This window comes from Cheilinus undulatus, linkage group 5 (genome assembly GCF_018320785.1).
Source record: "Cheilinus undulatus linkage group 5, ASM1832078v1, whole genome shotgun sequence".
In the NCBI taxonomy this organism is placed as follows: Eukaryota; Metazoa; Chordata; class Actinopteri; order Labriformes; family Labridae; genus Cheilinus; species Cheilinus undulatus.
Window position 1 is genome coordinate 36946929 of NC_054869.1, and position 18425 is coordinate 36965353.

Consider the following 18425-nt stretch of genomic DNA (forward strand, 5'->3'; position numbering starts at 1 on the left):
CATGTGAGTGTGCCCTTGAAATTCCAAAATTTGGATAATTCACATGAATCAAGAAATGCACAGCTTAGTAATGATCCTACTACCCCTTACTTTTTCATTTTTGTTCATTGTACATGGAAAGAGATTTTGCAATTAGAAGATGAAGAACCTCTTCCTTTTTGCTGCTTTTGTTTTCACTGAATCAAACATCATAAAGCTGCCTGTCTGCTAGATTTTAAATCTTATTTCAGGATAAATAGAAGGCAGGCTTTGTGTGTACTTGCACAGAACACTGTCATCTGTTCAGCTATCCCATTAACATGGACATACTGTACATTGAGCTCTGGTGGTCATTAAATTCCAGCTTCGATGTGAATTTTCTCAGTCTTTGAGGTAACAGTAATTCTGAGCTTGATTCAAAAGGCAGTTGGACTTTGTTGAAATCTTGAAGACATTCCACCTCTCATCTGAAAGACTTCTTTAGTTCCAACCCAGTCTGGTGGATGGAGCTAGGAATATACAGTGCCTCCCAGGTAAAAAGTATTCACCCCCTTGGTTGTTGTACCCTTTTATTGGTTTTATAAATTAATGATGGTCATTATAATTTGTCTTTTTTGACGACAAATAAGTCAAAGTTAAAACAGTGAGGCTACAAAGTGAGGTTTATTAGATAAAGTTATGTAATGTAAAATAAGTGACTGCATGAATGTTGACCTCATACAAGATAGTAATTAGTAGATGCATCTTTGGCTGTAATCACAACACTGAGCTTTTTTGAATAGGTCTCACTCAGGCTTGCATATCTGGACACTGCAATTTTCCTCTATTCTTCTTTGCAAAACTGCTCAACCTCTGTCAGGTTGCACAGGGATCAGGTGTGAGCAGCACTTTTTTCTTTTGCCACAGCTTCTCTAGTGGATTGAGGTCTGCACTTTGACTCCGCCACTCAAGAACATTCACCTTTTTGTCTCTAAACCATTTCTGTGTAGCTTTTGTTCTATGCCTTGGGTCATAGTCTTGCTGGAAATTAAATCTTCTCCCAAGCTGTAGTTCTTTCATGGAATGAATAAGATTGTCCTTTAGGATTTTCCTACATTTTTCCGCATTCATTTTACTCTCTACCTTTACAAGCCTTTCAGGGCTAGCTGCTGAGAATCATCCCCACAGTATGATGCTGCCACCACCGTGCTTCACAATGAGGATGGTCTATTTGCAGTGATGTGCAGTGTTTGGTGTCCGCCAAACATAGTGTCCTGTCTGATGGCTAGGTGTGTTGGTGGCCTCTCTCACTAGTCTTTCTTGCATGGTCACTCAGTTTGTGAGGACGGCTTGATCTAGGTAGATTTGCACATGTGCAAAATTCCTTCCATTTCTTGATGATGGATTTAACTAAACTTGGGAGGATCATCAATGCCTTGGAATTTTTTGTATCCATCCCCTGACTTATATTTTTCAATAACATTTTCTCTAGCTTCTTTCACTCTGCCTCTCTTTTCTGTGTCTGTTACACCTTTGTTCCGCAACGCCATTCTGTGTGAAAGCGACCATTCTGGGGACCGGGGGTCGATCTCGCCCCACCTCTGATCCAGATCGAGAGGTAGTACCAGAGCCGTAACAGACTTTTGGCAACGAGTGTGAAAGGACGTCACAGCATTCAGCAACAGCGAGTGTGCGCTGCTGTCTCCATAAACAGGAGATTTAAAAACCAGCGCGGTCTAATTGAGCAGCATTTCATCTGAGAAAACAACAGGGGGATAAAACAAAAAATAATGTGGATTAAATGGAGAGACTGCGAGGTCAGAGAGCTGATCACACTCTGTACAGGAGAGGAGAGAGCAGACACATCTCTGCTCACAGCAGCATCTGAAAAGTTCCATGATGTGTTCAAGTGAGCTCGGTACTCTGAAGTTTCTGACCTCAGACGTAAACACGTGCGCTGTGACACTGCTCAAAGTCAGACCTCCAACTCTGCAACATGGGGGGAAAAAAGTCTATTGGATCTAATCGATCGAAATGTTCATGTTATGTTCCCTGTATTTCACTTAGAAACTACAAAGTTTTGAGTTGAGAAATCCAGAGTTTCGAGTTTCATTGAAAGCAGCAGCTCGGGCAGCGGCTGCCATCTGATTACGGGACGCCGGGGTGTGTGTGTGTAAGCTTGGGTGTGCACTGCTCTGTTACACCTTTGTGTGAATTGCTCGTTGCGGAACAGAGACGGGCATTCCTTTTTGCCTTTATTGCAGAATATCTGTGTAAAAACGGCTTCTGATTTGCTTGGAGTGTTCTTTTGTGTTCATAGTGTAATGGTAGCCAGGAGTTCCGATTGACCAGTGACTGGACCTTCCAGACACAGGTGTTGTTATACTACTATCACTTGAGACACATTCACTGCACTCAGGTGATCCTAATTTACTAATTGTAATACTACTAGCACCATTTGGATAGACCTCTGTTGAATTAGGTCAGTCACTTTAGGGGGTGAATATTTATGCAATTGTGTATTACAGTGGAGGTTTTCCTTCTTTTAAATGGCATTCATATTATCTGTTGATCTGTGCAGAGGAGAGTTACAGTTACGTGGTCACATTTAATTTGTTAAGTACTGACATGGGAAGTGAATACTCACACGTCTCACCTGTGTATGTTTGCCCTCTTTTGGCCTTTAAAGTAGCATAATGTAATGCTCAGGAGGTTTCAGGAGTCAAATGTCAATATTAATCCATTGTTTTCATGTCTCCCATTTCAAATGACTGATTATATATGGCCACTTTATTTTTCCTATATTAAAAGGTTAGTGTTTTTAAAGAGTCATCTGACACTTCTGACCTCTCACCAGCACAGCAGAAAGGATGCAAGATACCACACATCTTTCTAAATAATACACAGCAGGTGCTCATGAATTGGATCAGCCCATGTTGTCAGATTACAAGCATTTTTATTGAATATTGATTTTTGTGTGACATCTCAAACCCAATAATCTATAGAAGGTGATAGAGCTACCATTGCCGACCCCCCCCCCCACACAGATGCACAAATAAAGAATCCCCTGGCAGTGTCCAGTTGCTGCAGCAGCCGACTTCCTCTGGGTACCAGTAAATTATAGGATTGATTTCCAAACTGTGTTATTTGTTTTAAAGACTTAAATGGATTAGCTTAAGAATACATCACTATTTTTGGTCAACTCAATATTCTACTCCAGATCATGTAGGTCATCCCTACTTTTACTCTAAATTCTTATCCCCTCCCTAAAAGCTGATGGTGAATGGGCTTTTTTGCATCGCAGGCACAGGATGTCAAATAAGCTGCTCATCTGCAATATGCCTGTTCACACTGACCGTGAGAGATCGTATTCTTTTAAACGTTTGTAGGCTTTAATGGAAATGATTGACTGCAGCAGTAAAGAACTTTGGATCACCTCTTGAATAATTTTAAATGTTCTATTTTGATAACTTGGGATTTCACAGTATGTTGTTTATAATTGTGTTTTTTAAAGTTGGTTCATTACAGCTGCCTCTAATGCATTATGCTTTCCTCACACCTAGTAACATCTGAAGTTATTTTGAAGTCACAGTCCAATTTTTAAAGCCTTTTTTCTTCTAGTGTATGGAAAGCATTAAGTACCAGCCCAAATCTTTCAAATACCTATGAATTTAACAACCTCTATAGCTCTTGCACTTATTGGGGTGATGGGGCTTTCAAATTTGCTTCTCATTGTTTGATATTAATGTTTTTTGGTGTGTCAAGCTTTGCAGTGTGGCACTGTTTTGCTTGTGTCATATTGTGCGTTGTTTGGTTTAATCTGTCTTTGACAAATTTGACACTTTGATTTTGTCTTGTTCTTTTTATTCCTGCTTTAAAACAAACCACATTCCTCATCTCCAAGTGTTGGATTCCTTCCACCATATCTGTACCATACATCTCGAATTAACTCTTCAGCTTCTGACATTGTAGAGATGCCCAGGCAGATTACAATATATACATGGATTAAAGTTCTCCGTTGCCACGATGGATTTCCATCATTTGGAAAATGAGAGGGGGGAGAAAACCTACACATTACTTATTGACGTCTTTGTGAAGTTGATGTACTGTTGAAAAAGACAGGGTTGGGGTTATAGTACACTATGGGTCTCAAACTTGCGGCCTGTGGGAAGATATTTTGTGGCCCCCCACTGACATCAAAGTGTAGTGTGTTAGTGCGGCCCGCGCCTTTTACGCACACACACTACAGCCTCAGTCACAAAAATCCACCAGTTTCTGCTGCCAATCAACAACACTGCAGCTTTAAAGCCAACAAAAGGCTCAATTTATATTATATCCATAATATTAATAAGCATTAAGAGATAAGAACAATTCAAAACTGGTGCCTAAACCCACAAATACATTTAATTAACACACTGCAGCCGTCAAAACACGCTCTTTTGATGTCTTCATAATAAACAATCTTCTGGTTGTTATGGTTGAGGGTGAAGGCATCAATGAGTTCTGCTTGGCCCAGGGCTCGGGTTCTGTCTGAGTTTAGTGCCAGCAGTGCTTAGGCTACCAGGGTGCTGGTCTTTAAACGATGCAGACATGAGGACCTGTGATCACAGCTCACTAATGTGACAGGAAGGGTCAGAGATATGGATAGGAGTTTAAATAAGTCTATAAAGGCATCCAGAGGTTTTTGCCTTGTAAAACCAAACTTCTCCTGAGTGGGATTAAAACAGCTGCGCTCAGGATGACAAATTTTTTTCCCTGCATAATTGTCCCTCAGCCACAAATGCAGACATTGTATCTCACTTTGGTGAGTGACTCAGTTCAATCTCTTGTCTGATTTAATCCCTGATTATTACAATCTAAAGTAATATCAACTAATTATACTATATTATAATATAATTATACTATCAACTTAAGTTTAAACAGGACATGGTTTATAAATCCTGTGGCGTATTTAACTCCAGGTCTCATCAAACAGTAAAAATTCCTTTCATAACGATAAAAACAAAACTTTATAACTGAATATTTAATCCTAATATGGACATAGGTATGAGACATGAGGCATGAGAGGTCGGCATGTTTGATCTTGACACAGCACTAAATTACACACGGAGATGCTCCAGTTATGACGCTTGCAGGGACGTCAGGGGGATTCAGATAAAGTGGACAAGCAGAAGAACAACTGTAGGGCTCATACATGTGTTCAAAGTCAAGTTTTCACTCAGCAGGTGAGGGTTTGCAGCTTTATAAACAGTAACAGGGCAGCAGTGTGGCGAATCTCCGCAAGAAAGAGCAAGAGTCTCTCTTGCTCTTTCTCTCTCTCTCTCTCTCTCTCTCTCTCTCTCCCTTCTTTCTCTCTCTCATTCTCCTCTCTGGACTTTGTGCACTGATCCCAGGTGAAATAGGGCTCAGATCAGGTTTTGTGAATAGGTTGCTGTTTTAAAACCATAAACAGTCATGTTGAATGAATATTTAATGAATATTCCAGTCTTGTATATTCATCATCAGTGGATTCTAAAAACATTAAAACCTGTAAAAATTGTCATATGTTACAAGGTCAGCATATTTTCGCCTGACCTGTTTAGATTACTTGCAAATTAATTCTCCTTCTAAAGTAGCTAATTAACCCTTTTGTGTACAAACATGCAGCGCTCATTAAATGGTACATGCATACAATATTGGATAATTTCTCTTTCTAAACATTACTGCAGCCTACATATCAGTTGTTGGTCGTATTGATATTGCTAAAAACTGTGCGGTCCACAGGACGTCTCATTAGAGCAAATCCGGCCCCTACCTTAAATGAATTTGAGACCCCTGTGCTACAGCCTCCTCCTCCACTGCTGGAGTCAGCGCTCCGAAACCTGTAGCTCATTCAGAAAGACCCCAGAAACAGGTGTCACTTGAGGCATTTGGTTTCACTGCTGAAAAGTAGAAGAAATGAAAAGCAGGATAGCCATTTACACAACTACACTTAATTGTTCTTAATTGTTGGTGCTGCTGTGAGTTTTTTTCTGTAAAGTGATATGGCTGTTCAAAGTGAAATAAATAACTTGCACTGAAAAGTTATAGAGATGGTTGAATATTTGTATGACTACATTATATCTGAGTTAAGCCTTGCAAAAAGTGTTTTATTGAATAGATTGAAAACATTGAAATTACATTAAAGCAAATGAACAGAAAAGCTGTTAAAAATCGTCCTCTTCCTTTAAAATGCCATTGGTCTTGAGAATACTAACAGTGTAGGTGAAAGTCTTATTACAACTCGAATGCTTGTTTAGAGAGCAGTATACTGTGTACATGCCCTTGGGCTAAGGGCATGTACACAGTATACTCCTTTTTACATGAAAACCTTTGGGAAGTCACTGATAGGCAGGAAAAAGGCTCTTACATGGTGGGTTGATGGTCGGGTAATACGATTTGGTGTCGAAAAAGTTTCAGTCAAAAGATTTTTTTTTTGCTTTAATCCCTGTATATATATATATATTTGTGTGAAATCAATCTATTTTTGTCCATATTTGGATTTATTTTTAAATGTATTATTACAAATAACTGCTACATCCCAGTGAATAACATAATTAATGACTTAGAAACCAGGTAGTCAAGGCTTTGGTTGCTATTTATAGGTGATCTTTTGACTATGTGAATGTCTGTGTTTTGCATGTTCCTCTTTGTGTAAATCTTTATATGTGTTTCTAACACTCACTTATAACTTACTAACTTAACTTACACATAAGAGATACCCAGAAACACCACAGCAGGTTGCCCAGTATAATGTAACTTCTAGTTATTTAAGAGTCTGCGCTTTGTTATGATGGCCACACTCTTGAGTTCAGTGATAGACAAAGCATTTCTATGCTTTTGACTCACAATAACAACAAAAAACACTTTGTACCTATTATTTCCTCTTAAAATAAAGTTAAACATTGCTTTAATGAAGTCAAACAATAAATATTTACTGTGTTTGCTTGGTAAACCACTAGAGAGGAAAATTTAAGGGTCATAAAGTTTGCCTTTTTCCCCAGTGTTCATCTGTCCAGGCATTAAAGCTGTGCTTAGCTTTGTCTCTGTGTGGTCACAAAACTTTTAGTTAAACTTTGTCAACCAAGGCAAACATAAAGCTGGCACAATAACAGCCAACCAGACACTCTATGATTGCAAATACAAAAAAAGAAAAAAAATCTGCAATCATCTAAAGTAAAAGCCAGGCTTGTTTACTTCCTTTGTTATCACAGAAACATCTACAAACTTGAATGTACAATCAGGGACTACTGTGATACTTGGAAAGTGAGTGTGGTGACTTTGCATATCTTCGACTATTTCTTCTTCCTATTAATCACTTTTTCTTTGTCCTCTCTGCTCTTTTTCCTCTTCAAGCCTTGTACAGAAGTACTGTTCCTGGATATCTTCCACAACTACAGCCAGACACTGACACCCGTGCTGCTGGATATGGTTCAGAATCTCCAGGGTCAGTTAAATGTCAATTTATACATCATTTTGTGCCAAAAGCTCAGTCTGCTGTCTTTTCAGTGAGCCTTTTAACATTTGTTAAATGCAAAGGAAACCATGCACTCTGACTGCAGTCTCTTGCCTTGTACTGCAGCTCTACTTTTAAACAGATTCAATTTTATGACTATTTTATGGTTGTTTGTCCTCTTGAATTTGAATGTTGGACTTGGTGGTATATTCACTGTTTATTGTCTTGCTTGTTTGCCTTTTTCCCTTACATTTAATGTTTAAAGAGAGAATTCAGGGTTTTTGAGGAGGGTATGTATGAGGTATCTATCAGTTGAAAGGTTACTATGCAGAGTAGATAACAGAATAAGCCCTATTCATTGTTACAGACAGGGTCACCAACAATCACCGACATTTTTTGAAGACACAGTTTGTGTAAGCTGTGCTTCTCTAGACTGTTCAGGAAGTGTCTTGAATCAATAACGTTTCAGCTTATCGATACTGCTATCGAGTCTCAGAGGCTCTGTGACGTAATGTCATTTTAAGATAAGACTGGTGTAAAAACATACATCAGTCCTTTCAAGGGGAACATAAACTAGAAGTGTCATGCATCACATCAAACAAGAATGTACCTGAAACTGTCGGCTTGAGGAAGAAAGACGCTGCTTGTGAGTCGCATGCCATCATAACAGGCTCATTTTCCTCACTTCAGCTGCTCCAGGACAGTTTTCTTCTTCAGCTGCTCAGATAAATGCTGATAAATGCTCCAAAACTTTGAGCAAGTCCTGTTTGTTAACAATATGAATCCAGTGTAGAAATCAGCGGTGGAATCGGCAGAATTGAAGTTAATTAGCAAACTTTACGAGCTGAAGACGGAAAATATGATGGGTTCAGGTAACCTCAGTAAATTAGACAACTGTATTATATTTGTTATGATGTGTTCAAATGCCACATAAAAATGGGAAAATTTAGTTTCCGATGAGAAACTTTAATAAATACAGTTGTGAGTATGAAGAATGTGTTTATATTTGAGGGATATAAAATAGATGTGACAGACTGAATTATAGCTTTTTAACTCACACACTACTCAGCTAAGACCACTCGAGTGGTCCATCCAAATGGGATTATTATCATTTTTCTTGTAATTTTTGGTTAGTTTACATTGTTGATATATCATCCTAGGAGCATCCTAGGATGGAAATAAATTGAAATACAAGACCTATAAGGAGTGTTCATGTGATTTTACTTATTCATGGTAGTGTGAAATTAATAAATGCAAAAATAATCATGATAATCATAAAATTACAATTATTTCTTTGACAACAATTGCACCAAGAAAATTCTGTAATTGTGACATCCCTAGTGGAAAATGGTCACAGTCCTTAGTTATTCTGCATGCACAAAAGAACAACAGTACGGTGTTATCAGAAGTAAACAAGGCAGCCAAAAAACATGACCTTTTAAAGAACGGTCATCCCAAATACAGTAAAACAATATACTGATCACTCTGGTATATAAGACACTGTCCATTCTGGGGTCTTTACAAGAGGCTATAAATAATTAAAATATTTAGTTTAAACTACCTGTGTCCATTGCGTTCAGCAGAGTCACCCACGTGCAGTTTTGCACAGCTTTTAGTTCCATCTTTTTTCACCATGTGGAGTTTTACTGCTACGAGCTGACTGTCAGGTGTTGTGCTCTCAGCCCTCAGCTATCTGGGCCCACAGCCCACCAGTTATGTTGCTCATCTCAGTCTTTTCAATCAAACCAGCACTTTGGAAGTTTATTCACTGAACAGTACAGGTGCAGCTCAGTGAATTAGAATAGCATGGAAAAGTTGATTTATTTAAGTAGTCCAGTATTAAAAAGTGAAACTCGTATATAATTTAGATTCATCATAAACAGTGGACAATATATTAAAAGTGTTTATTGCTTTTAAATGTAAAGATTATGGCTTACAGTTCACTAAAACCAGGGGTGCACCGATTGCAATTTTCTGGCCTATCACCGATCACCGATCTTTAAAAAGCCTGACCCACCGATTCTGATTTTGGCCGATACCGATTTTTTTTTTATAACTGACAGCATACACCTTCAATGTTCCAGTCTTATTTTATTGAATAACATTAAACAATACCCGTGAAACAATACAAACTTGTTGTTTTAACTGCACACGAGGTAATTCTCTCAAATATAAATGAAAAGTTTGAAGCATTGCTGTCCAAACTACTAAATTATATCAGTTCCTTAAATCTTTCATTTTTCACATTTTAGTAGGTAGAGGCATATGAAACCGATCTTATCCACCGATCTTATTTACAAGGATCGGCCAATCCCCTAAAATTAAGGAAATCTGCGCCAATTCCAGTTTCGGCCGATCGATTGGTGCACCCCTAACTAAAACCCAAAATTCAGTATCTCAAAAATAAGAATATTACATTATGAAAAGTATGTTTATTTATTCAACTCAGTATCTCATAAAGTTAGAATATTGTGAAGAAGTTCAATATTGCAAAATAATGGTGTCTCACCAGCTACCTAACTTAAACACCTGCAAAGGTTTCATGAGCCTGAGCCTGAGCCTGTTATTCTGGTTCAGTATACTACAGTCATGGTGAAGACTGCAGACTTGGAAGTTGTCCAGAAGACAATCATTGACACCCCCACAAGGTGGGTAGGACACAAAAGGTTATTTCTGAAGAAGCTGGCTGTTTACAGAGTTCTGTATCCAAGCACATTTATGGAAAGTTTACTGGAAGGAAAAAAGTGGTAGAAAAAGATGCACAAGCAACAGGGATAACCACAGCCTTGGAAGGATTGTCAAACAAAACTCATTCCGGAAATTGGGGGAGCTTCACAAGGAGTGGACTGAGGCTGGAGTCAGTGGATTTAGCTACAACTGTCGCATTCCTCATGTCAAACCACCCCAGGGTCCTTAGAAGCATTTCACCTGGGCTAAGGAGAAGAAGTATTGGACTGTTGCTCAGTGGTCCAGCATCTTGTTTTGAAAGCAACTTTTGAATTTCATTTGGAAATCAAGGTCCCAGATTCTGGAGGAAGATTGGTGAGGCACTGGGTCCAAGATGTTTGAGGTCCAGTGCAAAGTTTCCACAGTCAGTGATGGCTTGGGGTGTCATGCCATCTGCTGGCGTTGGCCCACTGTGTTTTCTGAAGTCCAGAGTCGACTCAGACATTTACCAGAAAATTTTAGATCTCTTCATGCTTCCTTCTGCTGAGAAGCTTTATGGAGATGCTTAATCATTTCCTAATAGGACCTGTCCACACTGTCAAAGGTACCGAAAGCTGGTTAAATAACCAGGATATTCCCGCAAACTCGCCTGACCTAAACTCAATAGAGAATCTATGGGGTATTTTCAAGAGGAAAATCAGACGCCTGACCCAAAAACACAGAGGAGCTGAAGGCCACTATCAGGGCAACATGGGCTTCCATAACACCTCAGCAGTGCCACAGACTGATTGCCTCCATGCCACACTGCACTGATGCAGTTATTTGTGCAAAAGGGGCCCCGACTAAGTATTGAGTCCATATACACTATATTGCCAAAAGTATTCACTCACCCATCCAAATAATTGAAATCAGGTGCTCCAATCACTTCCATGGCCACAGGTGTATAAAATCAAGCACCTAAGCATGCAGACTGTTTCTACAAACATTTGTGAAAGAATGGGTCGCTCTCAGGAGCTCCGTGAATTCCAGCGTGGTACTGTGATAGGATGCCACCTGTGCAACAAGTCCAGTGGAGAAATTTCCTCGCTCCTAAATATTCCACAGTCAACTGTCAGTGGTGTTATAACAAAGTGGAAGTGATTGGGAACGACAACAAATCAGCCACAAAGTGGTAGGCCACATAAAATGACGGAGCGGGATCAGCGGATGCTGAGGTGCATAGTGCGCAGAGGTTGGCAACTTTCTGCAGAGTCAATTGCTACAGACCTCCAGACTTCATGTGGCCTTCAGATTAGCTCAAGAACAGTGTGTAGAGAGCTTCATGGAATGGGTTTCCATGGCTGAGCAGCTGCAGCCAAGCCATGCATCACCAAGTGCAATGCAAGGCGTCAGATGCATTGGTATAAAGCACACCGCCACTGGACTCTAGAGCAGTGGAGACACGTTCTCTGGAGTGACGAATCGCGCTTCTCCATCTGGCAATCTGATGGTAGGAGAAGGAGAACAATACTTGTCTGACTGCATTGTGCTAAGTGTAAAGTTTGGTGGAGGGGGGATTATGGTGTGGGGTTGTTTTTCAGGAGCTGGGCTTGGCCCCTTAGTTCCAGTGAAAGGAACTCAGAATGCTTCAGCATACCAAGAGATTTTGGACAATTCTATGCTCCCAACTTTGTGGGAACAGTTTGGGGATGGCCCCTTCGTGTTCCAACATGACTGTGCACCAGTGCACAAAGCAAGGCCCATAAAGACATGGATGAGAGTGTGTGGATGAACTTGACTGGCCTGCACAGAGTCCTGACCTCAACCCGACAGAACACCTTTGGGATGATTTAGAGTGGAGACTGAGAGCCAGGCCTTCTCGTCCAACATCAGTGTGTGACCTCACAAATGCGCTTCTGGAAGGATGATCAAAAACTCCCATAAACACACTCCTAAACCTTGTGGAAAGCCTTCCCAGAAGAGTTGAAGCTGTTATAGCTGCAAAGGGTGGACCAACGTCATATTAAACCCTATGGATTAAGAATGGAATGCCACTTAAGTTCATATGCGAGTCAAGGCAGGTGAGCAAATACTTTTGGCAATACAGTGTATATGAGCATAATTTTCAGAGGGCCAGTATTTCTGTATTAAAATCCTCTTTTTATTGGTCTTCTGTAATATTCCATTGTTTTGAGATACTGAATTATGGGCTCTTGTTAAATGTAAGCCTCACTCATTACATTTAAAAGCAAAAAACACTTTCAATATTTCACTCTGTGTGGAATGAATCTATATAAGAGATGATTTTGACTTTTTGATTGAACCACTGAAAAATACACTTCTGATATACCACAATATTTTTTATCTGAGATTCACTTGTTTACCACTGTTTTCTTTTGATGCAAGATTATGACCAGATGAAGGAGCAACAACGTTGAATAAGTTGTTCTCTGCAGTGAAGTAGCCATTGGTAGTCCACAATTAACAGCGCTGAATTTAAAACTCTGTCAGATCTAATGCAGAGAGTGGTAGTGGCAGCTATACTGGAAGTCATCACATTGCATGGGTTAAATCACCAGTTTCATCCCGATATGATAGGATTTTGATAGTTTGGACAACGATACGATATTTTCCGATATCACAAAATCTGCCAAGATATGATTTCGGTTCGATTCGATATGGGGCCCAAGATCGACATCAGGCGTTTCTGTGCAAACATTTCGCACAGTTACAGAAAAAAAAACAGTTTCTGCAATTAAATTATTGACAGGTTTCTGTATTTAACAAAAACAACAAAGACCCGATTACCCCTGATTACCTTTAAATTAGGAACACAACTATGCACATTTGTGTTAGAACATATTGATTTAAAACGGCAAACATTTTCAGTACCAAACATTTTATTTCCTCATATCCCCAGATCACTCTAAAGCACAAATATGGACTTTTTCTGCAACCCTTTATAATAATGATCTAAATGTTTGGCCTGTGTTCCTATTTTAGATTTTTTTCTTAAACTTATTTACACATGTGGACTTGAACAGACATTTCTGCTCTGTATCAGCTCTTCATACTTTACACAGGGGCCTAATAATGTGGAAGATAGTTCATTTTTGTAGTTTATCCACCTTGTGAGATTTAAATGAGGTAAAATATGTGGCATATAATGTTATATAATGATTCTTTATCATTTTTTTATTTATTGCAACCTTGATTTTAATAAATGGAAAGGTTAGACAGAATACTAGAGCAAAGTTTTATTATAAAAGACGTTCCTGTGATGCTTTATAACAAGAGCAAGGGGGTGGGGGTATACAGAGAACAGCTGTCCTGCTTGATCCACGTTAAGTTTGGACAACTTATATTTTCATTATAAATCTAACGTGAGACGGTGATGTAAAATAAGTGTATCAAAGGAGATATGCAGCAGCAGACTTTTTCCTCTCTGTGTATCTGCGGACTGCTGCAGACAGCACTCGCTACCTTAGCCATAACAGGTGGAGGGTTTTTATCTGGGAACGATCTCATATGGCGGTTGTATACAGATAAAGACGTAGATATAGTCGGCAAACTAAGGGGAGAGATCCGTCCTGCAGTAGCGTCTGTCTGAAATATATCCACACAGCAGAGAGAGGAGAGGAAATCCTTTTTCCCTCAGCTGCGAAACTTTAAGCCACTGCTGCTACTTAGTTAGCTTGCAGCTAGCTTGTTGAGGACGCTGCCTGGGGTGGACACTGTCAACAGGTGTGTGGGGGGAATTTCAAAATAAAAGCATAGCTTGAAGCATCCATTTAGATCAATGTTTTGACTTTCCATTGATCTGATTGGATCATCAATCAACCAATCGATATATCGATATACATCGATGAATCGTTACACCCCTACTTTTCAGATGAGAAAAAACAAAAAGGGTTTTAAAAATGCTTTTCACAAGCCAGATTCAACGGTACCTTAAAGATTTAACACTTCACAGGCCCCACACTAACTACCAACATTTAAGCTGCCTTCCACGTTTCTTTCTGGCTGCTCAGACTGAGGTCACATTTCAAAAAGATCTGACCTGTAGCCTATCTGATTATGGAAAACTTTGAAGGGGAAATCTGATATGAAAAGTCAGAAGCGTGTGACTTGAGCTGTTCAGATTGTCATCAGAACAACTTCTACATCTTAAATGAGTTTGATTTCAGTGTGTGCTGGGTAAGGTGCTGCCTATGATATCCTGATCAGAAGTTGAGGGACACTTTGAGTTTTCAGTCTCCTTAACTGCAGGTTTGGATGGCACAGTCTAGCCCGGTGAGCCTTAGCTGTTGTTGCTAACTGCTAATAAGCCTTGGTGTTTCTAAAGTGTTTTACCTTCTTACAGCTTGCATGACTCATGTTCAACTCCTGCCTTTTGCTCCTCGTATGATGCTTATTGGTCTGGCCATTTTATGACCAGGAAAAAATCTTTCAGCTGAAAGCTTTTCAAGATCGTTTTACATAATGACAGATGTTGAATATGGCCTATCTGCTTGCTCTGTAAGGATAGAATAAAGACTTAAAATTCCAAAATAAACAATGAAATAACTATATATAAATGTATATACATATATATATACATTGAGTATGTGTACAGGGCTGTGGAACAGTTCATAGGATGGTGACGATAAGGGTTGTTTAGTTGAGCATTGAAAATATCCACAACTACAATGTGCTCTCACACTGAAACGTGTTTTTACATGAAGTGCCTTGTTTAGCAGCTGAAGGGTGTTACCTTTGACCCTGTGTGCAGCAGTACAGCTTGCTTGACCATGCAGACTGTTACCTGCTGTGCTTAGTACACTTACTGTTGAGAAGTACCTCATACAACCCCACTTTAAGGCTTTTGTGTTTAGACATGCTGTAAAGATAAAACTCCTTGTCACTTCCTATACATGCAATATGGCTCTGTTTTCTGTAACCTAAAATGAGCCTCAGGTGTGGGATCTGTCGTGACATGTAGCCTGTCCTCAGTGGAGGTGATTGATGCAGTATTTCATGTATCTATCGGGGTCAGTTTAGGTTTCTTTATGTGCAACATGCAATTTATAGGCCTGACTGCGCATTCAACTTCCCCTGTGACATGCTCCTTCACCATTACTACAACTCTTAACTCTTCAGTCAGTCAGCCAGTCTCATAAACACACACACATACACCTCACCCGCTGATGGTCCCCCGATGCTCCCTCTGTGTAGTTCTTGTTCTGGTGCTGAATTAGCCGAGGCCATTGCTCAGACTGGCGTATAACAGGCTCTGCTTCCGGCCTGTCTCCCAAGCTGCTTTTGTTTTCAAGTGACAGACTGGAAATGGGCTCTGCTGGAGCAAGAAAGACGCCAGATTGGGTAATTCTATGGTTGAAGAGAGGCAGCTATTGATTTGAGACCTGAGTACACAACAAGGACTATTAGGGAGCAAAAAAAGAACAGTAAAATGACTCAGGGATATAGTGATGTCTAGGCCACTGTAAGTTCAAATGGTATTATGATATGGTCACTGGGTCCCTTAAATCATGCATCAATTGCATATGTACCTGAAAAAAGCTTGACATGTTTGCATAATTCTACAACACTTTATCCTGAAAGCCTGTGTTGTCATAAGTATCAAGTATGTATCTGTCTTTCCAGGACCAACCAATGTGGAGGAGCCTGTTCAGCTGCTAATGAAGGATGCAGGTGAGTCAAAGGTTTCTCTCACTGTTTCTCCTTTATTAACCATCAACCCTTATCTCTGATGCTCTGACGATTCATGCCTATATGTGGCTGTAGGGCTGGGCATTATGGATCAGAAATCATGTCTTGATATTTTTAGGCTCAAAGGTGATATTCAGTATTTATCTCCATATATCTATTGTGTATGTCAAATCCAGACGAACGCATTTGACGTAAGGTGCAGGTATGCTAGCTGACATGTAAGAAAGTATAGGTAAGGGAATAGAGAAAGTGTAAGCATTGACCCTCTGACCCCTACGCTATTATTTTTCACCATTGTGTCTCACCTGGACTTTTTGTCTTAAAAAGCAAAAAATCAACCTTTTGTGCTCTAAAGATCCTTTTTTTCCAAGATAACTTGGGCTTTAAGAATATGAGTGCTGCAGTAATGTCACTGAATTAAAAAAAAAGTTAGGGGACTATAAAGGCAAAAAGAAATACTAAATGAAAATTGTAACGCAACGATTTCTTATTAATAACACACAGTAACTTGTTCCCCCATCTCTTGGGGACCAAAAAGTGGAAAAAAAAAAAAAAACATTCTGTGACAAAAAAATCTACAAAATATTCACATATTTACAAAAAAAGTCCTTGTGTTTTTTAGTGTTAGCTTCTTTTTCTCTTCGTCATTATCCAAAGCAGCTCTGTCTGCAGAGACACAGAGGGTCACATCACAGCCTCTCCTTCTTTTTCTCCATTATGAGCCACTTGGGCCCTCTCATTCAGTTTTTAAGTGTTTACATGTGTGCTGTTTGGCAAAACATGAATTGATGACGAAACTGTTTTGTCACAGCCTGTCACAATGCAGTTTGGTTAAATGATATGGTTGTTAATGCTAATGCTAAGGCTAGTGGCAGACACCATCGAAAAATGGATTATAAAACTGATAAAAAGAAAGTTTTTTATAATCCAAAAAAGTAACCCACGTTCTAGGTTCGCTAGAAAAACTTCTTTAAGAGCTGCAAGGGGAAGGATAGTGCCATGAGATCTGCAAAACGTAGGGCTTCCAAAGGTAAACTAAGTGTCCAGGATTTATGGATATTTTTTTTTGTACTTTAAATAACCTGTGTCTCTTCTCCTGCATTGCTCCTCCCTTCCTCTGCATCCATGTTGTCTTGCTCGCTGCATACAGGTATTGTTGTGTTGTGAATAAGCAAGGATAGGGGTGTGTTTTCTAAGTTATTAATTTTGTTCAGAAAGAGAGAAGGGGGCAGGCTGATGGGAGATGAGCAGTGACAAGAGAAGAAGACGAGCCAGCGGCTGCATGAAAGAAACATGTAATAGTGTTATTTTCACTATACCAATATAATAGATAATATCTTACACTGTTGTAGTTTTTAAATATATTGATACATTTGAAAAACTCAATATATTGGCCAGCCCTAGTTTTATCTGTGGACATCGTAATCCCCCCCTCTTTTGCTCTTCTTTGCTCTCCCTTGTCCCTTCCTGTTTTTAGTATTTACAGCTCCTTGGCAGGCCAGGGCTACCACTCTGTTGGTTTTATGACATACACAACTAAATCACAGACAGTTTGGATAACCTGCTAAGAGAGCCTCTGTTAAAACAGGAAACCTGTCGAGAGCTCAGCAGTGTGTTGACAGCATCGATAAACTGCAGACTTGACTGGATGATGAAGCTGTGGTAGCAGCGGTGGCAGATGACTGTAACTGTGAGCCACAGCTTCAGAGATAAAGCTGCTTAAAGAGCCAGAGGAGGGCTAAAATCTACTCGCTGTTCTGACAGTCGACTAGATCAATTAAACGACTATTGACTAATCGGATAAGGGGTTGCCATCCAATTGCTTTCAGTATTACTCAACATATGCCAAAATAATCTAAATCAAGGCCATATATTAGTCTTGGCTTTAAACATAAGTAGTGCTGATTTAAGACGGATGATTCTATTTTAATCCACTGCACGATCATCATAGAATTACAGCAGGAGTTTGCTCAACTGTCTAATGGTAGGAGTGGAGGAAAAAGAGGTGAGGAGGAAACAAAAAGATGTAATATATATGTATATAAAAAAATTCAGCATGGCCATAGTCTGATCAATCATGGCTATGTGCTTGTGCATAAACAGCATGATCTCATGATAGGCTGAGAGTGAAATGCTCCCAGACTCGGGATGTGATAGTGTTGCATCAACCGATACCAGTCTGCCATGATGCGTTTACCTGGCTTCATGGTGGCTGTTTAGTAATGGCAGAGGATGCAAGATGGATCTTTCCTGTGAATCTCGACATTGAAAACAATGTCATATCTGTGCACAGTATGAAAAACATGCCCAAGGATTCAACTGACTAATTATCGAAAACTACGTTCATTTACAAATAATTTTCTCATCAGTTTTTGTTGGAAATGATAACTGATCTTTTTACCACCAAGCCAGAGTTGCTCTTCATATTAGCAGGTGGTAATTTAAATAGAATTGTGTTATCACAATCAGAGACTGAAACTGTGCTGCTGTGATACAGAGAGTTCAGTGTTTTGATTTCGAGTCTTTAACTCAAGATTATATCCCTGTGTTTGAATCTGAAAGCTACAAAAAAAAGACAACATATATTTTTTTCATTTGATGTGCAATAATAACAGTTGTCAAAATCAGTAACAACATG

The 18425-nt window shown here is 39.5% G+C and overlaps 1 protein-coding gene across 1 annotated transcript in view; it reads left to right on the forward strand.

Moving 5' to 3' along the window:
* ipo11 (importin 11) overlaps nucleotides 1–18425 on the forward strand; it is a 261649-nt gene that overhangs the window by 82395 nt on the left and 160829 nt on the right. The window contains exons 13-14 of the mRNA XM_041787347.1: nucleotides 7333–7423; nucleotides 15722–15769. Coding sequence (XP_041643281.1) covers nucleotides 7333–7423; nucleotides 15722–15769 — 139 coding nt within the window. The remainder of the gene's footprint in view (nucleotides 1–7332; nucleotides 7424–15721; nucleotides 15770–18425) is intronic.